The sequence below is a fragment of the Mytilus californianus genome, unplaced genomic scaffold (genome assembly GCF_021869535.1).
Source record: "Mytilus californianus isolate M0D057914Y unplaced genomic scaffold, xbMytCali1.0.p SCAF_28, whole genome shotgun sequence".
Lineage (NCBI taxonomy): Eukaryota > Metazoa > Mollusca > Bivalvia > Mytilida > Mytilidae > Mytilus > Mytilus californianus.
The window spans coordinates 2,226,172-2,252,948 of NW_026262677.1; the positions used below are offsets into that span (position 1 = coordinate 2,226,172).

Consider the following 26,777-nt stretch of genomic DNA (forward strand, 5'->3'; position numbering starts at 1 on the left):
AATTTCATAAAGATCCATACACTTACACACAAGTAATTGTCCTGAAACTAGAAAAATGCTTGTTTTTTTGCCCCTTTATGGCCCCTAATTCCTAAAATTTTGAGGGAATTACCCCCAAAATCAATCCCAACCTTCCCTTTGTGGTATGGTACCTTGCAGTACAATTTCAGAGAGATCCATACACTTAAACACAAGTTGTTGTCTGGAAACTAGAAAAATGCTTATTTTTGGCCCCTTTTTCCTAAACATTTTGGGCAATTACCCCCAAACTCAATTCTAGCTTTCCCTTTGTGATATGGTACCTTGTAGTACAATTTCATAAAGATCCATACACTTACACACAAGTTATTGTCATGAAACTAGAAAAATGCTTGTTTTTTGCCACTTTTTGGCCCCTAATTCCTAAAATTTGGAGGCAATTATCCCCAAAATCAATCCCAGCATTCCCTTTGTGATATGAAACCTTGTGGTACAATGTCAGAGAGATCCATACACTAACACACAAGTTATTGTCATGAAACTAGAAAAATGCTTGTTTTTTGCCACTTTTTGGCCCCTAATTCCTAAAATTTGGAGGCAATTACCCCCATAATCAATCCCAGCATTCCCTTTGTGATATGGAACCTTGTGGTACAATGTCAGAGAGATCCATACACTAACACACAAGTTATGTCTTGAAGTTACAAAAATGCTTATTTTTGGCCCCTTTTTGGCCCCTTTTTGGCCCCTAATTCCTTAACTGTTGGTACCATAACCTCCAAAATAATCCCCACCTTCCGTTTGTGGTATTGAACCTTATGGTAAAATTTCATAGAGATCCATTCACTTAAACTAAAGTTAGAGTGCGAAAACCAATGTGTCTTCGGACGACGACGACGCCAACGTCATACCAATATACGACGTATAAAACTCGAGAAAGAAACAGCTTTTTTTTTGAAAATAAAAGTTTTGCCAATGACACCATTTTGTTCTTTCATTGAACTAGCCCCTCCAATATTTGACATCATTAGGCATGTTAGGTAAAATAAACTATCACACAAATTATCGATGTGATGTGATTTGTTAGAGCTGTGGTCTGTCCAATAACACAGTGCTGAATAATTCAGTGCTAAAACTGCCTGGGGAAAACAAGGTTAAACATATAGCACAAGACCCAAAGGAACTACAAAACTTGCAAATGTCCTAGATATTGATATTTCTGCAACCTAGCCCATTTTCTTCAATCTTTTTCAGCCTGTCTGTAAAAGAAAAATAATGAGTTTTTTTCTTCTTCATAATTGTCAAAAGGATCCTTTATTACATACAATCAATTTTTTTTTATGACTGGTACAAGTAAATTATTTTGGAGGAAGAGTTATATTTCTTCCACTTTCAAATTTTTGCTCAGGGTGTTCATGCCTTTATATTGGTGAGTTTTGGTAGCTTCTATGGGTCATTCAAATATCGTCTGAAACCAGAATCTTGGAATGTCTTGAAAATTTACGATCACTTGTACAGATGGTTTTTCTAGGTCTTTGATACAGTCCTCTATGGCAGGCTACCACGTGACATAGTATATTTTAACCAAATCAAATATATAAGTTTTAACAACTAAAGTTCATTTCTAGATCAGGAAGTAAAATAAGTAAAGACTAGATTGCAATAAAAAAGATATCATTAATATATATTCCTATTGACTATTGTATTTGCCTTTTGACAGAACAATAGCATTTTGATGTGAATGTATTTTAAAGTTTATCCTGCAATCGTTCATTCATAAAACAAATCCAACAGTTAAGGGTAAAATAAGATTGAAATGTCTCACCTGCTTTACTGACCATTGACTTTATATTGGAAGTCTTAAAGATAAAGGTTTTACTACAAGAATCACATAACCTTAACATTTTTAAATTTCCATGACAATGAGGTTAAGGTCAGGTAAATCCTGTCAGACAGACATGTAGTCCTTACAATCATTCCATACACCAAATATAGCTGACCTTTGCATATGGTAATTGTAAAACAGACCAAAACACTAAAACTAAAATTGACCAATGAACCATAACATTGAGGTCATGGTTAGATTATACCTGCCAGACAGACATGTACATCTGACAATCATTTCAAATTCATACATCAAATATTGTTGACCAACCGCTTTAAGTATTTAAATAAAATGCTCCGCTGGGGCGCACCTTGATACGACGGCAGAGGTCGAACCCTGAACAGTTGGAGCAAGTATAGACACAACATTCAAGCTTGATACAGCACTGAATTTGGATTGTAATTAAATATTTGACACAGCATAGGTTTCTGACACAGAATGAATGTGGTCTAAGAACTTAAAATTTTTTAATTTATCTATTCAAACCATATCATTATTATTTGCTTTTATATATAAATCAGAAATAACCAATTTAAAATGGAAAATTTTAAAGAAAAAAAAGGAAAAAAAAATCCCCCCCCCCAAATTTTTTGAACCCCTTATGATTCATCACCCCCAAACTCAATCCCAGCCTTCCCTTTGTGGTATGGTACCTTGCAGTACTGTTACTGTACAATTTCAGAGAGATCCATACACTTGAACACAAGTTATTGTCTGGAAACTAGAAAAATGCTTGTTTTTTGGCCCCAAATTCCTAAACATTTAGGGCAATTAACCCCAAATTTAAACCCAGCTTTCCCATTGTGATATGGAACCTTGCAGTTCAATTTCATAAAGATTCATACACTTACACACAAGTTATTGTCCTGAAACCAGAAAAATGCTTGTTTTTTTTGCCCCTTTATGGCCCCTAATTCCTCAAATTTCTAGGGAATTACCCCCAAAATCAATCCCAGCCTTCCCTTTGTGGTATGGTACCTTGCAGTACAATTTCAGAGAGATCCATACACTTGAACACAAGTTATTGTCTGGAAACTAGAAAAATTCTTATTTTGGGCCCCTTTTTGGCCCCTTATTCCTAAACGTTGTGGGCAATTACCCCCAAAATCAATTCCAGCTTTCCCTTTGTGATATGGAACCTTGTAGTACAATTTCAGAAAGATCCATACACTTACACACAAGTTATTGTCATGAAACTAGAAAAATGCTTGTTTTTTGCCCCTTTTTGGCCCCTTATTCCTAAAATTTGGAGGCAATTACCCCCAAAATCAATCCCAGCATTCCCTTTGTGATATGGAACCTTGTGGTACAATGTCAGAGAGATCCATACACTTACACACAAGTTATGTCTGGAAGTTACAATAAAATGCTTCGCTGGGCGCAGCTTGATACGACCGCAGAGGTCGAACCCTGAACAGTTGGGGCAATATGGACACAACATTCAAGCTTGATACAGCTCTGAATTTGGATTGTGATTAAATATTTGACACAGCATAGGTTTCTGACACAGAAAGAATGTGGTCTAAGAACTTCAATTTTTTTAATTTACCTATTATGGTCCAATGTCCAAAATCAAAATACATGGTTAGATTCAGCATATCAAAGAACCCCATATATTCAATTTTTGTTGAAATCAAACAAAGTTTAATTTTGGACCCCAACTTGGACAAACTTGAAAACTGGTCCCATAATCAAAAATCTAAACACATGTTTAGATTCAGCATATCAAAGTACCCCAAGAATTCAATTTTTGTTAAAATCAAACTAAGTTTAATTTTGGACCCTTTGGACCTTAATGTAGACCAATTTAAAAAACGGGACCCAAAATTAAAAATCTAAATACACGGTTAGATTTGGCATATCAAAGAACCCCAATAATTCAATTTTTGATGAAATCAAACAAAGTTTAATTTTGGACCCTTTTGACCTCAATATGAACCAATTTGATAGCGGGCCCACAAATAAAAAATCTAAATACATGGTAAGATTCAGCATATCAAAGAACCCCATATATTCAATTTTTGTTGAAATCAAACAAAGTTTAATTTTGGACCCCAATTTGGACCAACTTGAAAACTGGGCCAAAAATCTAAAATCTAAATACATGTTTAGATTCAGCATATCAAAGAACCCCATATATTCAATTTTTGTTGAAATCAAACAAAGTTTAATTTTGGACCCCAACTTGGACCAACTTGAAAACTGGTCCCATAATCAAAAATCTAAACACATGTTTAGATTCAGCATATCAAAGAACCCCAAGAATTCAATTTTTGTTAAAATCAAACTAAGTTTAATTTTGGACCCTTTGGACCTTAATGTAGACCAATTTAAAAAACAGGACCCAAAATTAAAAATCTAAAAACACAGTTAGATTTGGCATATCAAAGAACCCCAATAATTCAATTTTTGATGAAATCAAACAAAGTTTAATTTTGGACCCTTTTGACCTCAATGTGGACAAAGTTGATAACGGGGCCCAAAAATCAAAAATCTAAATACATGGTTAGATTCAGCATATCAAAGAACCCCATATATTCAATTTTTGTTGAAATGAAACAAAGTTTAATTTTGGACCCCGATTTGGACCAACTTGAAAACTGGGCCAAAAATCTAAAATCTAAATACATGTTTAGATTCAGCATATCAAAGAACCCTAAAAATTAATTTTTTGTTAAAATCAAACTAAGTTTAATTTTGGACCCTTTTGACCTTCATGTAGACCAATTTGAAAACGGAACCAAAAATTAAGAATCTAAATACACGGTTAGATTCGGCATATCAAAGATCCCCAATAATTCAATTTTTGATGAAATCAAACAAATTTAAATTTTGGACCCTTTGGACCTCAATGTGGACCAATTTAAAAACGGGGCCCAAAATCCAAAAACTTAATACACGGTTAGATTCAGCATATTAAAGAACCCCAAGAATTCAAGAATAAAACCCCATTGAAATTGATCAAGAAATAAGCAATTTATACGAAGTATCTTCTTTTGCACAATACTGTGCAATTGAATATTTCTTGCTATTGTGCAATACTGTACAATTGACAATTTCTTGCTATTGCGCAATATTGTGCTATTGGATATTTCTTGCTATTGCGCAATACTGTGCAATTGAAGATTTCTTGCTATTGCGCAATACTGTGCAATTGAAGATTTCTTGCTATTGTGCAATACTGTGCAATTGAAAATTTCTTGCTATTGCACAATACTTATTATATAATAATTTACACATCCTGTTTGGTGTGTATCTCCTACCATATCATTATTATTTGCTTTTAAATATTAATCAGAAATAACCAACTTAAAATGGAAAATTTTGAAAGAAAAAAAAAAGGTAAAAAAGGAAAAAAAAGAAAAAAAAAAATCCCCCCCCAAATTTTTTGAACCCCCTTATGATTCATCACCCCCAAACTCAATCCAAGCCTTCCCTTTGTGGTATGGTACCTTGCAGTACAATTTCAGAGAGATCCATACACTTGAACACAAGTTATTGTCTGGAAACTAGAAAAATGCTTATTTTTGGCCTCTTTTTGGCCCCCAATTCCTAAACGTTTCGGGCAATTACCCACAAACTCAATTCCAGCTTTCCCTTTGTGATATGGAACCTTGTAGTACAATTTCAGAAATATTCAAACACTTACACACAAGTTATTGTCATGAAACTAGAAAAATGCTTGTTTTTTGCCCCTTTTTTGGCCCCTAATTCCTAAAATTTTGAGGCAATTACCCCCAAAATCAATTACAGCCTTCCCTTTGTGATATGGAACCTTGTGGTACAATGTCAGAGAGATCCATACACTTACACACAAGTTATTGTCTGGAAGTTACAAAAATGCTTATTTTTGGCCCCTTTTTGGCCCCTAATTCCTTAACTGTTGGTACCATAACCCCCAAAATCAATCCCAACCTTCCTTTCGTGGTATTGAACCTTACGGTAAAATTTCATGGAGATCCATTCACTTAAACTTAAGTTAGAGTGCGAAAACCAATGTGTCTTCGGACGACGACGGACGACGCCAGACGACGACGACGACGACGATGACGACGACGCCAACATCATACCAATATACGACCAAAAAATTTTCAATTTTTGCGGTCGTATAAAAATGCTTATTTTTGGCCCCTTTTTGGCCCCTAATTCCTTAACCGTTGGTACCATAACCCCCAAAATCAATCCCCACCTTCCTTTTGTGGTATTGAACCTTATGGTAAAATTTCATAGAGATCCATTCACTTAAACTAAAGTTAGAGTGCGAAAAACCAATGTGTCTTCGGACAACGACGACGAAGACGCCGGACGACGACGACAACGCCAACGTCATACCAATATACGACCACAAAATTTGTTTGCGGTCGTATAAAAACAGACCAAAACACAAAAAACTTAAGATTGACTTTAGAACCATGAAAATGAGGTCAAGGTAGGATGGTATCTGCCAGACAGATATATACACCTTACAATCATTCCATATACTAAATATAGTTGACCTACTGCTTATAGTATTTGAAAAGAAGACCAAAACACACATAATGTGCTTCACCGAGCACAGCTGGATACGACCGCAGAGGTCCAACCCTGAACAGTTGGGGCAAAAATGGACACAATATTCACGCTTGATACAGGTCTGAATTTGGATTGTAATTAAATATTTGACACATAATAGGTTTCTGACACATAATAACTGTAGTCAAAGAACTTAGAATTGGTTATATGATTTGAATTTATATTCAATTTTTTGCTTTTGTGCAATACACTATGCTGTTGCAAATTATACCTCGCACCCCAAAAAAAAATTTAAAAAAATTTTACCCTCCTTTTTTTTTTGCTTATGTGCAATACACTATGCTGTTGCGAATTTTTACCCCCCCCCCCCCCCCCCCCTTTTTTACCCCCCCAAAAAAAAAAATAATTGAAGAAATTTTCTTTTCAATTTCTGAATTCTGAAATGAGAGAAAAAAAATGTCCCCCCCCTTCCAATTTTCTTTTTTCACCTCCCCCCCCCACTTATAAATTCTTTCCCTTTAGATATGGTCATTATATCTATTTAAATTTCCAATGGAGTTTGCAACCATAACTACCCATTTAAATACATCATAAAAGTCTTAAAAGAGAAAATGACATACATAATAATGTCTAAAATTAATATTCCTTCATCAGCATTTTTAATAGTAACTGTTAAAAATAAATTGACAGCTAATCACCTCAAGACAATACAACATTTCTTTATACATAATTTAAAAGCAGTGTAAGGGAGGTAATCCAAACACAAAACATTGTACTTTAAAGTAATTGTCCATTAACAAGGAAACCCTTGTTTTTCTCCCTTTTTTGCCCCTAATTCCTACACGGTTTGAGCCATTACCCCCCAAAGCCAATCCTAACCATCCCTTTGTGGTATGGAAACTTGTGGTATAATTTCAGAGAGATCCATACACCGTTCCACAAGTTATTGTCTGGAAACTAGAAAAATGCTTATTTGGGCCCCTTTTTGGCCCCTAATTCCTAAACTGTTAGGACTATAACCCCCAAAATTAATCCCAACCTTCCTTTTGTGGTTATAAACCTTGTGTTTAAATTTCATAGATTTCTACTTACTTCTACTAAAGTTATTGTTCGGAAACCAAATGTCTTCGGACGACGCTGACGATGATGTGATACCAATATACAACCACAAAATTTTTGAGGTCGTATAAAACTTAACATTGACCAATGAACCATGAAAATGAGGTCAAGGTCACATGATTCCTACCAGACAGACATGTTCACCCATACCTGTCAACCTCTGAGACTGAAAATGCAGGTCATGACCTGCATTGAAGAAGAAAATGTCAGGTCATAATGCGTACAAACTTTTTAGGTCCAATTTTAGTATTGGGAGGTTTTTTTTTATATACTATAACATATACATGTACCACTGAGTTTCCTAAAAATAATGACTTTTGTATTTGTTAAGTATATAAATATTAATCATTAATTAAATATCTTTCTAAAGCAATGCCCTTTTATTGTTTTATTCACACTAGTTTACTTCTTTATATTAATGAATGTCATAAACCCCAGCTATACATGTAATTAGAAATCAATTATAGCTAATGTGCTCCTATACACAGGAGGAAGATAAATGGAAAGAAGTTAGTGTGTTTTCTTTCAGTGTAATATCTAGAGCATATGGATTTTATTTAAAACTTAATTAAGTGATAACAAAATTATTCTCTCCAACAGAAATGTATTAAAAGGTTCAAATTGTTTTCAAATGATTTTTACAGGATATTTGATATTTGCAACAGCAAATCTTTTAACATGTTTAATCAGGACATAGAATTGTATGTCAAGCTTGACTGGCTTCAACTTTCTGAAACAATCCTCGAATAGTTACTTTTCAATCAAATGTAATGTTTTGATAGCTGTCATTGGCATGGTAAATAAGCAAATTCTAATTTCAATTGTTTACCTTTTCATAGGAATAACGCTGACAAAACTAAAAGTATATTTGACTTCTAAATACTTCGCTGAGCGCAGCTGGATATGCCCGCAGAGGTCCAACCCTGAACAGTTGGGGCAAAAATGGACACAATATTCAAGCTTGATACAGGTCTGAATTTGGATTGTAATTAAATATTTGACATATTATAGGTTTCTGAATAAATGTAGTCAAAGAACTTGAAATTGGTTATATGAATTGAATTTATATTCAATTAAAGATTTCTTGCTGTTGTGCAATACACTATGCTGTTGCGCAATACTTAGTAAATCTGTTGTCAGACTATAAACAAATAAAGTTCAATTTCTTCTCAATGTCATATTTGAAATTTATGAAAATCAATAGGGAGATTACATCAATAGCTATAAATAATTCACCAAAGTTTCAAGAGAATTGCTGAAAGCATTTTTGAGTTATTGTCTGAAAACTGGAAAATCCCCCCTTTTTTAAATGAATAAAACCCCATAACTCGGAAATGTAAAATGTAAAATTTATAAAATTCTAAAGGGAGCTTACATCAATAGATATCAACAATTCATCAAAGTTTCATGAGAACTGCTGAAAGCATTTTTGAGTTATTATCCGAAAACTGGAAAATCCCCCTTTTTTTTTATGAATAAAACCCCGTAACCTGGAAACGTAAAGTTTAAAATTTATAAAAATCAAAAGGGAGCTCATGTCAATAGATATAAACAATTAACAAAAATTTCTTGCAAGTTGGTGAAAGCATTCTTGACTTATTGTCCGAAAACTGGAAAACCCCCCTTTTTTTAATGAATAAAACCCCATAACTCGGAAACGTAAAATCTAAAATTTATAAAAAAAGAAAGGGAGCTCACGTCAATAGATATAAACAATTCACCAAAATTTTATGCAAATTGGTTAAAGCGTTTCTGAGTTAATGTCCGACATGTTGACGACGGACGGACGGACAGACGGACAACGGTATACCATAATATGTCCCGTAAACGGACGTATAAAAACTTAACATTAACCAATGAACCCTGAAAATGAGGTCAAGGTCAAATGAAACCTGCCAGATAGACATGTACCCATTACAATCATTCCATACACCACATATAGTTGACCTACTGCTTATAGTATAATTTGATAAAAGACCTAATCACATAACTTTAACCTTGATCACTGAATCAATAAAATGAGGTCGAGATCAGGTGAAACCTGTCTGGCGGACATGTAGACGTTGCAAGGAACCCATATACCAAATATAGTTCTTCTATTACTCATAATAAGTGTGAAATTCTTATGACAAAAAAACTTTTTTTTTTCAAGCAGTCACTGAACCAGAAAATGAGGCCAAGGACAATGGACATATGACAGACTCAAACTTTATAACATAAGGTATCTGCATACAAGATATGAAGCATGCAGGTTGTCTTCCTTCTGAAGTATAAAGCTTTATACAAATAGTTTACACCGCCGCAGCCGTTGGATAGTAATACCCAAGTCTCACATACTGCGACTTTCGTCAGAGGTGAGACAAAAAATCAAAATCCTGTGGACATGCACACCTTCATTATCATGCTCATGTGTAGTTCATTAAAAATTATCTGTTTTTGTTAAAATAAAGTAAGAAAGTACATGATTGCTATTTATAATTTTATTTTCTGTTCTTTCTGTTTTTAAACTAGATATAAACAACAAGGCAATCAAGTTTATCTTAGTATCAAAATATCGTAGTTCTCAAAGCACACATGTGATAAAAATTTACCGCCTTTTTTATCTTCAAAGACAGTAACAGTTAACATGGTTAATATAATAAATAATTCAGGGATAGAAATAAGATGTACATTTGTGTATTTTAACTTGCCAACAGCTAGCCAAGCAGGCTAACACTTTTTTAAATTCACTTGCTCTTCCAAAATTTTTTACTGGCCCTTCAAAATTGAGAAGAAATTACCTCTTGGATCTAAAGTTATATTTTTTACTTTATAAAAACATCTTATATCAACATTTTTTAGTGATAAAGAAAAGTAATGTCACATTTTATTGGATTTTGACATGAACATTTGTGAATTAAAAATAATTTTGAGTTTTTGTATAAAATATTTCCTCTTTCTTTCTTTTTCAAATATCTTTTGGTTTTCAATTCTAGTGTTTATATTTCATAGCTGTATTTTGTCACCTGTCTTGATTTTTTTTTATTTATCTAAATGTGGGGTGCGAACATGTAGGGTGCGAACGTGTATTGGGAGTAAACAGACCCAATACCATCATACCTGCCAATCCTGCCGTTTTGAGCGGGAGTCTCTTGCACAAACGACGATTTACACATTACTTGTTGACGATTTTCGGCATAAAGCTAGCGGTTGAACAAAAAGAAACATGAATAATAAAGATCAAAATGAATTTTGAGATTGTTTGGGAATTTTGCCCCCAAAATTGGGAAAAATGTAGGGGTTTTGTCATTGGGAAAGGGTCCGAAATAACAGACCCTGTGGAATGCTAGAAAAATCTTTGGTTGTTCATGCAAAGTAATGTAAATGTATATGGACTACTACTGGAAGTGTTTAACGACCTTGACTGGCTGTTCAGCCCTCGCACGGTTGGGACAATGTTATCTCTATCATTAAATATATACTACCCATACCTGTCACATTTATCTTTCTTCTGATGATATCCATCAGTTGAGCTTTTCTCAGAATTTTCCACTGCTTCTTCCATCCAATCATCAAACCAGGAGTCATAGTTTTCAATTGATGGGTCCATTGAATCAATGTCCTTCTTTATTATATCTAACCAGTTTAACTCTCCTCTGACCAACAAAAACAATACAGAGCATATAAACATTTCATAAATTAAAGAGTGGCAACAAAAATAATCAGAATAGCATTACTTTTTACATGTAATATATACAAGCTATATAGCTAGTTGAAGCTAAATAGAAAACTACAATGTAATCTGGTAATAGACAATTTGAAATATACATCTTACATGTAGGTTATATACAACTTGTATTTCAACATGTTTTTGCATAATGAAAGACCTTTGTATGCATGCTCAGACTGCAAAGCTAAAAGGTACAATAGTTTTGCAATCTGTTTTTCTATATGCATTAATCTGTCTCCTTTGGGTTTTTTACCCAAGTTATGAGGTATGGGGATATCTGAAAATCACACACTGAAAAGTTAGGGTGAACCTCTGTTCAATATTTTTAGGTATACAATTTTTCTTTGTAAGTCCTCAACCCATAAACCCAAAGAGGCTATGTAGCTAAGCTGTGTACTCTGTCAGTCCTATTCCTCTTTATTTTATTTTTTTTAATTTAAACTAGATATGGACAATCACACACTTGGAAAAAATTTGATTTTACATGTAGATATCTAATTATACAAAATGGTATGCATATTTTTTTAGATCATTCAAAATTGAAAAGAAAGGGGGGCAAATAATCTTCATGGATATGAGATGTGCCAATGCTAATACAAGTGCAAACCAAATATCATTGAATTCCACTAATGATTCCCCTTAAACTCAAGTGGTTCATCATAAGTAATTGCACAGAAATGAAACAAAGTGCAATTTTCCAATAGATGAAGGACCATACTGTCTGAACAGTTAAAGTGAAAATCGTCAATGTTGAACTTGAACTCCATTTTGTTATCAGTAACAACATATCATAATTTGAATAAAATGCTTCGCCGAGCACAGCCTGATACGACCCCAGAGGTCGAACCCTGAACAGTTGGGGCAAGTTTGGACACAATATTCAAGCTTCATACTGTCAGTCAGGGGTACTACTTGTACAAGTAATTTTTATTTACTTGAAGAAGTAAAAAAAAATATACTTATATAAGTAAATTTGTAGGATACTTATACAAGTGAATTTTATTTACTTGTATAGGTAAAAAAATAATTGACGTAGTTATGTCCCTTAGACATTCAGATTTTTTTACTTATATAAGTGAAAAAGTCATCTTATCTTCATTTCTTAAATTTTTAGGATTTCTTTGCTCTAATAGAATTTTAATTTGTCTGCCCATTGCAGATGTCTTTACTAATCATTTAAGTGTAATTTCATGGACAATGAAAATCCCATTTGTCTGTTATCTTCAGAACACTGGTCATTTACAAGCCCCAAAGGAGCAATTTTTGAAGGCTTTGCACAAATACTTAAGATCTTTGCGCAATCAGTTTCTTTGTTGAATTAATGAGATGAAACATTGAACTCTAATCAAAAATTATGAGCTAACCTGGGAAAAATCATTAAAGGCATGATTTTACATCTCAAAACTTGAGTATTTTGGTGGGATTGTAAAAAAAATTTACTTGTATAAGTAAATTTTTGAGAAAATTAAGGGGAGATTATTCAAACATTATAATTTACTCATATAAGTATATTTTTTTTTACTTCTTCAAGTAAATAAAAATTACTTGTACAAGTAGTACCCCTGACTGACTGTCTGAATTTGGATTGTGATCAAATTTTTGACATAATATAGGTTTCTGACACAAAATAAATGTGGTCAAAGATCTTAAAAATTTGAAATCGGACATTTAATTTACCTAGTATGGTCTGATATCCAAAATCTAACAACATGGTTAGATTCAGCATAAAAAAAAACACCAAAGATTTAATTTTAGTTGAAATCAAACAAGGTTTAATTTGGGACCCTTCAAACCTTAATATGGACTGATTTGAAAACAGGGCCCAAAATAAAAAATCTAAATGCACAATAAGATTCAGCATATCATAGAGCCGCAATAATTCAGTTTTTGATGAAATCAAACAAACTTTAGTTTTGGACCCTTTGGACCTCAATGTAGACCAATTAAAAAATGGGACCCAATATCCAAAATAGTAATACATTTTGTACAAGGTTAGAACCACCAAAAATTAAAGACTTTAAATTAATCCCTTTGAAATTGGTTGAAAGATTTGTATTTATTTTCAATTGAAGATTTCTTGCTAGCGCAATACTGTGCTGTTGCACAATACTTAGTTAATCTGTTATATATAATAATTTACACACCCTGTTTGGTGTGTATCTCCTGCCATATCAGTATTTGTTGTTTTTATATATAAATCAGAAATAATCAATGTAAAAATGGAAAATTTTTGGGAAAAAAAAACAAATAAAATGCTCCGCTGGGCACAGCTTGATACGACCGCAGAGGTCAAACCCTGAACAGTTGGGGCAAGTATGGACACAACATTCAAGCTTGATACAGCACTGAATTTGGATTGTGATTAAATATTTGACACAGCATAGGTTTCTGACACAGAATGAATGTGGTCTAAGAACTTAAAAAATTTTAATTTACCTATTCAAATCATATCATTATTATTTGCTTTTATATATAAATCAGAAATAACCAATTTAAAATGGAAAATTTTAAAGAAAAAAAAAAGGAAAAAAAGGAAAAAAAAATCCCTCCCCCAAATTTTTTAAACCCCCTTATGATTCATCACCCACAAACTCAATCCCAGCCTTCCCTTTGTGGTATGGTACCTTGCAGTACAATTTCATAAAGATCCATACACTTACACACAAGTTATTGTCCTGATATTAGAAAAATGCTTGTTTTTTGCCCCTTTTTTGCCCTTAATTCCTAAATTTTGAGGCAATTACCCCCAAAATCAATCCCAGCATTCCCTTTGTGATATGGAACCTTGTGGTACAATGTCAGAGAGATCCATACACTAACACACAAGTTATGTCTGGAAGTTACAAAAATGATTATTTTTGGCCCCTTTTTGGCCCCTAATTCCTTAACTGTTGGTACCATAACCCCCAAAATCAATCCCAACCTTTATTTCTTTTGTGGTATTCAACCCTATGGTAAATTTCATAGAGATCCATTCCCTTAAACTAAAGTTACAGTGCGAAAACCAAATGTGTCTTCGGACGACGACGACGACGCCAATTTCATACCAATATATGACCACAAAAATCTTTTTGCGGTCGTATAAAAATTATGAAAAAATTTGAAATTTCAAAAATTTTGAAGAAAAAAATATGAACCCCCAAACAAAATTTGAAAAAAATTCCCCCAAACTTTGTGTGAACTTTCCCACCCCCCCCCCCCCCCCCCCCCCCAAAAAATTTTTTTTTGAAATTTTGAAGATGGTTTCTTTTCAGGAAAAATGTACAATATCAGAGAGTTCCATAAACTTTAACACAAGTTATTGTCGGGAAACTAGAAAAATGCTTGTTTTTTGCCCCTTTTTTGCCCCTCATTTCTAAACGTTTGGGGCAATTACCCCCAAACTCATTCCCAGCCTTCCCTTTGTGGTATGGAACCTTGAAGTACAATTTCAGAGAGATCCAATTACACTTAAACACAATTTATTGTCTGGAAACTAGAAAAATGCTTGTTTTTGGCCCCTTTTTGCCCTTAATTCCTGAACGCTTGGGGCAATTACCCCCAAACTCAATCCCATCCTTCCCACTGTGATATGGAACCTTGTGGTACAATTTCAGAGAGATCCATACACTTAGACACAAGTTATTGTCTGGAAACTACAAAAATGCTTGTTTTTGGCCCGTAATTCCTAAACTGTTGGTACTATCACCCCCAAAATCAATCCCAGCCTTCCCTTTGTGGTATTGAACCTTCTGGTAAAATTTCATAGAGATCCATTAAACTAAACTAAAGTTATTGTCCGAAAACCAAATGTGTCTTCGGACGACGAAGATAAAGACATCATAGCATTTTGCGGTCTTATAAAAAAGTTTATAAGTAATTGAACAGAAATGACGTTAAGTGCCATTTTCCAATATATCAAGGACCATTACTCCTGAAAGGTTGAAGTGAATATTGTAAATATCGAACTTGACCTCCATTTTGTCATAAGTATCAACATATTACAATTTGAAAAGCATTGGTTGAACGTTTCACAAGTTATTGCACAGAAACTATTAGCAGCTACCTGCCCACATAACTTCACCAAATCAAAAACAGAGCTACAATGTCCCCCGTGTTGCACATATTTTATCTATCCAAGGGCAATAACTAAAAAAACTTTTTTTTGTTCTTTAAAACTTTTTACAAATATCTTGGAGAAATGAAGGCTTGAGAGCAAATACACCATGTACACTGTAATTTCGAATATAATTAATACTTCCAAGGGGCATAACTTTTAAAAATATTTGATCTGCACTGATTTTCGATCTTGTCCGAGACATTGCTTATGTGAACCTTTGATATAAATCTGGCAAAAATTGTGCAGGAGAATGCTTTAACTTACAATGCAATTTTCCATATCTAGTTAATATGTCCAAGGGGATAACTCTTAAAATAAATGGGGAATGTGTCCATGGGACACAGATGATGCCCTCGCTTGCATATAAAGTTATAAAGGGACATGATAAAAGTGACAGTACCCAAATTTGTACTTGATCTGAATTATGTGGTAATAAGCATTGTGTATAAGTTTCATAACATTTGGTTGACACAAACTAATGTTAGAAAACGGAAACGATATATTCAGCAATTTTTCCTTTTTGAAAGGAAACCAACTTTAGGACGTACAGACGGACAAGGGTAAAACTTAATGCCCCATAAAAATAGATTGATTGGAACTGATTTTACACATGCCCCGTATATCTATGTCCCCTGCAACACATCATGTGGGGGACAATAACTGTTTTTTTCCTTCAGAAAATCCAGTTAAAAATTCATGGTTGGCATGGTTGGTTAAAAAAGTCTAATTTATAAATTCTTATCTGGAGCTCTAATCTATATAGCAGAACATGAAGTTAAAGGAAAATGCTAGCTTCCTTTCATTCTTCCTAAGTGAGCACTGAAATTTATATTGTGATTGTTTTTGTACAATTTGCTTTATACATCCTGTTTGAAGAAATTGGGAATTGCTAAAGAGTTTCAATGTCCCCCATGTTGCACATATTTCATCTATCCAAGGTACAAGGGCAATAACTAAAAATAGCACTTTTTTTGTTCTTTAAAACTTTTTATCAATATTATAAGAGAAATGAACGCTTTCAGAGCAAATGCAAAGTGATATATAATTCTGGCAAGAATTGAACACATGAGAGAGCTTAAACATTGCAATTTTACTTATAATCAATATTTTCAAGGGCATAACTCTTTTAAAAAATAATTGATCAACACTGATTTTTGAACTCATCAAGGACATTGATGATATAAACCTATAATATAAATTTCATAAAAATCTGGCAAGAATTGTACACATTAGAGAGCTAACAATGCAATTTTCCATATAATTAATATTTCCAAGGACATACCTCTTATAAATATTATTGATCAACACCGGTTTTCAGTCGACTCATCCAAGACATTGGTGATATAAACCTATAATTTAAGTTTCATAAATTTCTGGCAAGTATTGTACACATTAGAGTGCTAACAATGCAATTTTCCATATAATTAATGTTTCCAAGGGGTATTACTCTTTTTAAAATAATTGATCGGCACAGATTTTCGAACTTGTCCAAGACATTGCTAATATAAACCTATGATATAAGTTTCATAAAAATCTGGTAAGAATTGTACAAATGAGAACACTTACAATGCAATTTTCCATATAATTAATGTTTCAAAGGGGCATATCATAAAAATCTGGCAAGAATTGTACAAATGAGAACACTTACAATGCAATTTTCCATATAATTAATGTTTCAAAGGGGCATAACTCTTTTAAAAATCAAAGCGCAAATGCACTGTAAAGGCATTTACCTACAGGTCTTATGATTTTACAGTCCAGATTGATTATAATCAGGTTTAACAGTTATTCCATACACCAAATATAGTTGACATATATTGCTGATGGTAATTTGGGAAAAAAGACCAAAACACAAAAAATTGACATCGACAAATGAACCATGAAAATGAGGTCAAGGTCAGATGATACCTGCTAGACCGACATGTACTCCTTACAATCATTTCATACACCTAACATAGTTGACCTATTGCTTATAGACTTATAGTACCTAAAAACCAGACCAAATTACAATAAAATGCTCCGCTGGGCGCAGCTTGATACGACCGCAGAGGTCGAACCCTGAACAGTTGGGGCAAGTATGGACACAACATTCAACCTTGATACAGCTCTGAATTTGGATTGTGATTAAATATTTGACACAGCATAGGTTTCTGACACAGAATGAATGTGGTCTAAGAAACTTAAATTTTTTTAATTTACCTATTATGGTCAAATATCCAAAATCTAAATACATGGTTAGATCAGCATATCAAAGAATCCAAAGAATTCAATTTTTGATGAAATCAAACAAAGTTTAATTTTGGACCCTTTTGACCTCAATGTGGACCAATTTGATAACGGGGCCCACAAATCAAAATACATGGTTAGATTCAGCATATCAAAGAACCCCATATATTCAATTTTTGTTGAATTCAAACAAAGTGTAATTTTGGACCCCAACTTGGACCAACTTGAAAACTGGGCCCATAATCAAAAATCTAAACACATGTTTAGATTCAGCATATCAAAGAACCCCAAGAATTCAATTTTTGTTAAAATCAAACTAAGTTTAATTTTGGACCTTAATGTAGACCAATTTAAAAAACGGGACCCAAAATTAAAAATCTAAATACACGGTTAGATTTGGCATATCAAAGAACCCTAATAATTCAATTTTTGATGAAATCAAACAAAGTTTAATTTTGGACCCTTTTGACCTCAATATGAACCAATTTGATAGGGGGGCCCACAAATAAAAAATCTAAATACATGGTTAGATTCAGCATATCAAAGAACCCCATATATTCAATTTTTGCTAAAATCAAACTAAGTTTAATTTTGGACCCTTTGGACCTTAATGTAGACCAATTCGAAAACTGGAACCAAAATTAAAAATCTAAATACATGTTTAGATTCAGCATATCAAAGAACCCCATATATTCAATTTTTGTTAAAATCAAACTAAGTTTAATTTTGGACCCTTTTGACCTCAATATGAACCAATTTGATAGCGGGGCCCACAAATAAAAAATCTAAATACATGGTTAGATTCAGCATATCAAAGAACCCCATATATTCAATTTTTGTTGAAATCAAACAAAGTTTAATTTTGGACCCCAATTTGGACCAACTTGAAAACTGGGCCTGAAATCAAAAATCTAAATACATGTTTAGATTCAGCATATCAAAGAACCCCATATATTCAAATTTTGTTAAAATCAAACTTAGTTTAATTTGGACCCTTTGGACCTTAATGTAGACCAATTTGAAAACTGGACCCAAAATTAAAAATCTAAATACACGGTCAGATTTGGCATAACAAATAAATAAATGTGGTCAAAGATTTTACAAATCTAATGCGCCATACTGTGCAATTAAAGATTACTTCTTGAAATTTTTCAATATTTGAAATTTGAAAAAAAAAAATATTTGAAGAATAATTCTTTTTAATTTTTGAAATCTGAAATGAGAAAAAATTGACCCCCCACAATTTCTTTTTACCCTCCATAAAAAAGATTTTTAAAAATAATTACCCATTTAAATTTACCATAGTGCTAACTTAATCTATTTTATAATAGAATTTAAAATATGGTGTCAAATCTTTCATATGGATTTTTTTTGTAAAAAAAAAAGATGCAACATTTGCAGATATTTTTCCTGGTCTTCCTTTATAAATATGCATTTCTTTAAACATAATTTAAAAGCTGTGTCAGGGAAGTAATCAAAACGTTGTATGTGGATTACCTCCCTTACACTGTTTTAAATTGTCTGAATTGTTCACTAACCATTACTTTATACATAATTTAAAAGCAGTGTAAGGGAGATAATTCAAATGATGTATTTGATTTATCTCCCTTAGACTGCTTTAAATTATGTTTTGTACTAAAGTATTTGTCCATATAAAAATGCTTGTTTTTTGCCCCTTTTTTGGTCCCTAATTCCTAAAATTTTGAGGCAATTACCCCCAAATAGAATCCCAGCATTCCCTTTGTGATATGGAACCTTGTGGTACAATGTCAGAGAGATCCATACACTAACACACAAGTTATGTCTGGAAGTTACAAAAATGCTTATCTTTGGCCCCTTTTTGGCCCCTAATTCCTTAACTGTTGGTACCATAACCCCCAAAATCAATCCCAACTTTCCTTTTGTGGTATTGAACCTTATGGTAAAATTTCATAGAGATCCATTCACTTAAACTAAAGTTAGAGTGCGAAAACCAATGTGTCTTCGGACGACGACACTGGACGACGACGACGCCAGACGACGACAACGACGCCAACGTCATACCAATATACGACCACAAAAATTTTTTTGCGGTCGTATAAAAACCTGACATTGACCAATGAACCATATAAATGAGGTCAAGGTAAGATGAAACCCGCAAGACCGACATGTACACCTTACAATCATTTCATACACCAAACATAGCTGACCTATTGCTTATAATACCTAAAAAAAAAAAACAGACCAAAACACAAAAACTTGACATGCTTGATTTTGACCAATGAACCATGAAAATGGGTTCATGGTCAAATGATACTGACACGAAGAACATGTGCACTTTACAATCATTCTATACACCAAATATAGTTGACCTAATGTTTATAGTACTCAATAAACAGAAAAACAGACCAAAACACAAAAACTTAACATTGACCAATGAACTACATGTATGAAAATGAAAAATACACCAGATATAGTTGACCTTCTGCTTTTTGTATCTGAGAAACGGACCTTATCACGTATCTTAAACCTTGATCACTGATCCATGAAATGAGGTCGAGGTCAGATGGCCCTGTCTGAAGGACAAGTAGAAATTGCAAGTTATTGAACCCATATACCAAATATAGTCAGAGGCGGATTTAGGGGGGCCCAGAACCCCCCTCCCTTTTTTGGTGGAAACAAGAATGTGTTTATAGTACAAGGATGCCCCACTTGCACTATCATTTTCTATGTTCAGTGGACCGTGAAATTGGGGTCAAAACTCTAATTTGGCATTAAAATTAAAAAGACCATATCATAGGGAACATGTGTATTAACAGTCAGGGATATAACTCTATAGGGTTATTACAGAAAAATATTGTGGACTAAAAATTCAAAGAACTGTGATAACATATGTATGTTACATGTTTCAAAGGGACAATATACATCACTAGTTTAGTTAAAATGCATACAAGTTCTATTGATATTACTATTGTCTTTATGTATACTTAACTATAGAAAGATATAACAGTTCATAGTTTGCCAATTTTGCATAGTACACCTATATGTTATTACAGAAAAAATATGCCTGTAATAACTAAAGGGTGTTATCACAGCTTCTCTATATCACTCCAAAGCATTTTCTCAGACATACATCATGCTTAATTACAATGTATTTTAATTTATTGTAAGAAATAATGACCAGAGCATGTAATGAGGTTCTGAGCAAGCTGAAAAAATATGCCTGTAATAACTAAAGGGTGTTATCACAGCTTCTCTATATCACTCCAAAGCATTTTCTCAGACATACATCATGCTTAATTACAATGTATTTTAATTTATTGTAAGAAATAATGACCAGAGCATGTAATGAGGTTCTGAGCAAGCTTCCCAGTAATTCCCAAGTGTCTCATATAATAAGTTACATTCTTTAATAACTAAGCTATGTTATTACAGCTAAGTTTATCCCTTAAAAGCCTCGTCTCATTGATTTACCATGGTTAATCAAAAATGTATTAATTTAAATAAAAAATTAATTATCAAGGCTATGCATTTAGTTTCTGCGCAAAGTCTCAAGAGTTCCCTAGAGCCCATTATAAATTAAAATATTTTTGATTTATTTTACAAATAACAAACATATGTTATTGCAGATTTAGAAAATTTAAGGAATAAAGAGTAGACAACTCATGAAAGTATCTGTAATAACACACGCAAGTTATTTTCTGTAATAACCCTATAGAGTTATATCTCTGACTGATTAAGTTTCAAGTTGATTGGACTTCAACTTCATTAACAAGAGTGCACATGCTGAAATGTCTTCTTTACTAACCATTGATTTTATGTTGATAGTCCTAAATACAAAGCTTTACTACAAGTAACACATAAACTTAACATGATCCAAGAAAATGAGGTCAAGGACAGATAAACCAAATGAGAAATACATGTACACCTTACAATCATTCTATAAACCATACATAGTTGACCTATTGGTTATTGTTTCTAAGAAACAGTCTTAAACAAGAAAACTTAACATTGACCAATGAACCATGAAAATGAGGTCAAGGTCAGATGAACCATGCCAGACAGACATGTACACCTTACAATCAATTTAGGCATTAAATATAGATGACCTATTGCTTATAGTATCTAAGAAACAAACTTAACCATGAAAACTTAACATTGTCCAATGAACCATGAAAATGAGGTCAAGGTCAGATGATACCTGCCAGACAGACATATATATATACACCTTAAAATCCTTTCATACATCAAATATAGTTGGTCTATTGCTTATAGTTGAAGAAAAACAGACCAAAACACAAAAACTTAACACTGAGAAATAAACCGTGAAAATGAGGTCAAGGTCATATAAAACCTGTGAGACTGACATGTACATCATAAAATATTTCCATACACCATTTATCACATGTTTATAGTTGACCTTTTGCATATAGTATTAGAAAAAAAAACCAAAACTCAAAAACTTACCTTTGACCACGTGCACTGAACCATGAAAATGAGGTCAAGGTCAGATGACACCTACCAGTTGAACATGTACACCTTACAATCATTCCATATACCAAATATAGTAGACCTACTGCTTATAGTATCTGATATATGGACTTGACCACGAAAACTTAACCTTGTTCACTGATCCATGAAATGAGGTCGAGGTCAAATGAAAATTGTCTGACGGGCATGAGGACCTTGCAAGGTACGCACAAACTAAATATAGTTATCCTATCACTCATAATAAGAAAGAAATTAACATTACAAAATATGTTGACTTTTTTTTCAAGTAGTCACTGAACCATGAAAATGAGGTAAAGGACAATGGACATATGACAGACGGAAACTTCGTAACATAAGGCATCTATATACAAAGTATGAAGCATCCAGGTCTTCTAGCTTCTAAAATATAAAGCTTTTAAGAAGCCATCCCCACCGCCGGAACACTATCCCTATGTCGAGCTTTCTGCGACAAAAGTTGCAGGCATGACAACGCCGCCGCTGCCAGATCACTATCCCTATGTTGAGCTTTCCGCGACAATAAATAATCTGTCCTCTTAGTTTACAAAAATAAATAACCGATCCAAAACAAATCCTCCTGGCCCCCCCCCCCCCCCAGAATATCAAATGGTCGTCCCCTTAGCACCAAAAATGCTAAATCTTACTAAAATCCTAGAGAACTGCCTGCCGGTCATTAGGTCTTGCACAAAAGCCCAATTTGCCGGACCTGCTCAATTTCTGCCCCCTCGGGCCGACAGGTCCGACGATTAGTTGCATCTCTGCTAATCATTGATATTATGTTGATAGTCCTAAATATAAAGCTTTATTACAACCATTGACAACTGTCACACAAGAGTGCACACGCTGAAATGTCTCGCCTTCTTTACTAATCATTGATATTATGTTGATAGTCCTAAATATAAAGCTTTATGAACCATGAAAATGAGGTCAAGGTCAAATGAACCATGCTTGGCAGGCATGTACAGCTAACAATTCTTCCATACAACAAATAGAGTTGACCTATTGCTTATAGTTTAAGAAAAACAGACCAAAACACAAAAACTTAACACTGAGCAATGAACCTTGAAAATGAGGTCAAGGTCAAATAAAACCTGCGTGACTGCCAAATAGATCATAAAATATTTCCATACACCAAATATAGTTGACCTATGGCATATAGTATAAGAAAAACAGACCAAAACACAAAAACTTAACTATAACCACTGAACCATGAAAATGAGGTCAAGGTCAGATGACACCTGCCAGTTGGACATGTACACCTTACAGTCCTTCCATACACCAAATATACTAGACCTATTGCTTATAGTATCTGAGATATGGACTTGACCACCAAAACTTAACCTTGTTCATTGATCCATGAAATGAGGTCGAGGTCAAGTGAAAACTGTCTGACGGGCATGAGGACCTTGCAAGGTAGGCACATACCAAATATAGTTGAACTATTGCACATAGTATTAGAAAAAAAGACCAAAACTCAAAAACTTAACTTTGACCACTGAACCATGAAAATGAGGTCAAGGTCAAATGACACCTGCCCGCTAGACATGTACACCTTACAATCATTCCATACACCAAATATAGTAGACCTATGGCATACAGTATAAGAAAAACAGACCAAAACACAAAAACTTAACTATAACCACTGAACCATGAAAATGAGGTCAAGGTCAGATGACACCTGCCAGTTGGACATGTACACCTTAAAGTCCTTCCATACACCTAATATACTAGACCTATTGCTTATAGTATCTGAGATATGGACTTGACCACCAAAACTTAACCTTGTTCACTGATCCATGAAATGAGGTCGAGGTCAAGTGAAAACTGTCTGACGGGCATGAGGACCTTGCAAGGTAGGCACATACCAAATATAGTTGAACTATTGCACATAGTATTAGAAAAAAAGACCAAAACTCAAAAACTTAACTTTGACCACTGAACCATGAAAATGAGGTCAAGGTCAGATGACACCTGCCCGCTAGACATGTACACCTTACAATCATTCCATACACCAAATATAGTAGACCTATGGCATACAGTATAAGAAAAACAGACCAAAACACAAAAACTTAACTATAACCACTGAACCATGAAAATGAGGTCAAGGTCAGATGACACCTGCCAGTTGGACATGTACACCTTACAGTCCTTCCATACACCGAATATACTAGACCTATTGCTTATAGTATCTGAGATATGGACTTGACCACCAAAACTTAACCTTGTTCACTGATCCATGAAATGAGGTCGAGGTCAAGTGAAAACTGTCTGACGGGCATGAGGACCTTGCCAGGTACGCACATACCAAATATAGTTATCCTATTACTTATAATTAGAGAGAATCTAACATTACAAAAAATCTTAACTTTTTTTTCAAGTAGTCACTGAACCATGAAAATGAGGTCAAGGACATTGGACATGTGACTGACGGAAACTTCGTAACATGAGGCATCCATATACAAAGTATGAAGCATCCAGACCTTCCACCTTCTAAAATATAAAGCTTTTAAGAAGTTAGCTAACGCCGCCGCCGCCGCCGCCACCGGATCACTATCCCTATGTCGAGCTTTCTGCAACAAAAGTCGCAGGCTCGACAATAAACTTAACAAAACTTAACATTAACCAAGTAAACTAAACATTGACCAATGAACCATGAAAATGAGGTCAAGGTCAGATGAACCATGCTAGGCAGGCATGTACAGCTAACAATTCTTCCATACAACAAATATAGTTGACCTATTGCTTATAGTTTAAGAAAAACAGACATGAGAGACCAAAACATAAAAACTTAACACTGAGCAATGAACCTTGAAAATGAGGTCACGGTCAAATAAAACCTGCGTGACTGACATATAGATCATAAAATATTTCCATACACCAAATATAGTTGAACTATTGCATATAGTATTAGAAAAACAGACCAAAAAAATTAACTTGACATGATAGCTATGTTGGACGGTCATATGATTTTCAACAGCTCTGGTTTTCGAGAAAAAAACAGATTGTTTAGGCGGATTTTGGAAATTCGACGTACCAAATGTTCTGATGAGAAAAAGAAAAATGATCAGATTCCAGAGTTATTTTTAACATGTTGCAACTAGGCATAGTTCGGTCAACTTTTCATTATTATATCTACGACTGAAATGATCTTAAAAACAACTTAAGATTAAAATATCACTCGAAATAAACCCGAACTCTTTCACACAGACTTTGAAGTTCTTACGGTTTGTGAAACGGTTGGCTGATCATTATGCAAAATACAACTCTATCAAAAGTTTTGAAAACTAACAAAAAACATCGTTTGATTCCTTACTTCCCAATGTCCCTGAATTACAAAAAAAACACACAGAATATCAAAAATAGAAGAAGAATGAATTCCACTTTTCATGCTTTTCGGGTAATTTGTGATGACGTATTTATCCCCTACGTAGAAACAATGATTATTGCCTGATAACACTAAAGGCACTGCCTTTAATAAATGATCGCCACTGATTTTCCAACTTGTCCAAGAAATTGCTGATATACACCTTGATACAAGTTTTATAAAAATCTGGTAAGATTTGTATACACAATAGCACTAACAAGACTGTAGACAGACTGATGGACACTTGGTGTTTCTATGTCCCCTGCAACACGTTGCGCAGGGGACAAAAATAATTAATCAGCACTGATTTTCGAACTCGTCCAAGACATATAATATAAGTTTCACGAAAATCTGGTAAGACAACTAAAATCCAACAATGCTTTTAATAGATTTGTGCAAGATTTCCAGTCTCCAAGATGAACTTTTGAAAAGGCCAAAAGTTCAATTTTAAGAAAGTTTTTAGTTAGATTCTATAGCCTGTAGAGATGATTTTTACAGGTACAACAGCTGTTGGGCCTGTGGTTGAGAGCTAAGGTTGGATTCTACACAATTACATATTTTCAATAAAGGAATTTAACATCATCATGTTCTTATTCTAATTCACAGCCAATTATTTCAAATCAAAAGCCAAAAAATTCATTCTTTTTTGGTGACCAGTTAGTGGTCTCAGGTTCCATACTGCTTACTTTTTTTAAAGAAAGCAACTTGTTTTTCTCAAAAATATATATTAACTCACTGTAATACAATGGAAATACTTACACATCTGTAGCTTTAGGGGCTGAAACATTATCAGAATTGTCAGGATGCATACATTCTGGCATATATAGCCATCTGGAACTTTGAATAATTTTTTCAAATCTGTCTCTTCCAAGCTGTGGAACCAAATCACATGTCCCTTTAAATTCCTTCAAAAGCTTCTGATGTGGTGTTGTACAAAATACGTTATGGTGAATTAAGAGCCACAAATCCAAAACTGCATCAAATCGAAGATTATTTCCTTCGAAAAGCTTCAAAGCTTTATTTGTTCTCATTAAATAGTCATAACTAGCATCGTACACTGCCACAAAGTAAGTTTCTTTCGTTATGAGACATACAGGAACTGCAGAAATATTGTTTTTGGTTAGATTTTTGTTTTTTATTTTTCTGTGCTTACAGAGCGAGACTGAAATAGCCTGCTTTAAGACCTGATCAAATTTTGTTGCTTCATCGGGCATAACTTCTGGAACGTCTTTTTTAGCAAGTTCATGTTCATTTTTATCATCTTCTTCATACCTCTTCTCAAGGAAATATTCAGGTATTGTTATAATTGCAGAAGAACTCTCCATAACATCCATGACATCTCGGAATAAATCTTCATCACTTGGAAAAAGAACTAGATCAGCATTCCCATAAAAAA

The 26,777-nt window shown here is 33.8% G+C and overlaps 1 protein-coding gene and 1 long non-coding RNA gene across 2 annotated transcripts; both read right to left on the bottom strand.

Moving 5' to 3' along the window:
• Window positions 1–982: 982 nt before the first annotated feature.
• LOC127732817 (uncharacterized) lies at window positions 983–26,777 on the bottom strand. Its single transcript, XM_052241991.1, has 3 exons — window positions 26,141–26,777; window positions 10,966–11,130; window positions 983–1,238 (listed from the first exon to the last, which is right to left on the bottom strand). Exons 1-3 carry the CDS (start codon window positions 26,713–26,715, stop codon window positions 1,220–1,222), a joined length of 759 nt encoding a protein of 252 aa, XP_052097951.1. The 5' UTR covers window positions 26,716–26,777; the 3' UTR covers window positions 983–1,219.
• LOC127732819 (uncharacterized) lies at window positions 5,748–6,161 on the bottom strand. The gene is made up of 2 exons (XR_007996444.1): window positions 6,075–6,161; window positions 5,748–5,800 (listed from the first exon to the last, which is right to left on the bottom strand). It is a non-coding gene; the product is annotated as an uncharacterized LOC127732819 (long non-coding RNA).

Bases quoted from the DNA above. Each gene is read 5' to 3' on its own strand.
- LOC127732817 (XM_052241991.1), bottom strand. From the start codon at position 26,715: ATGGATGTTATGGAGAGTTCTTCTGCAATTATAACAATACCTGAATAT. The intron at 11,131-26,140 runs GTAAGTATTTCC...TTTGTTGGTCAG, and splicing joins GCCCCTAAAGCTACAGATGT to AGGAGAGTTAAACTGGTTAG.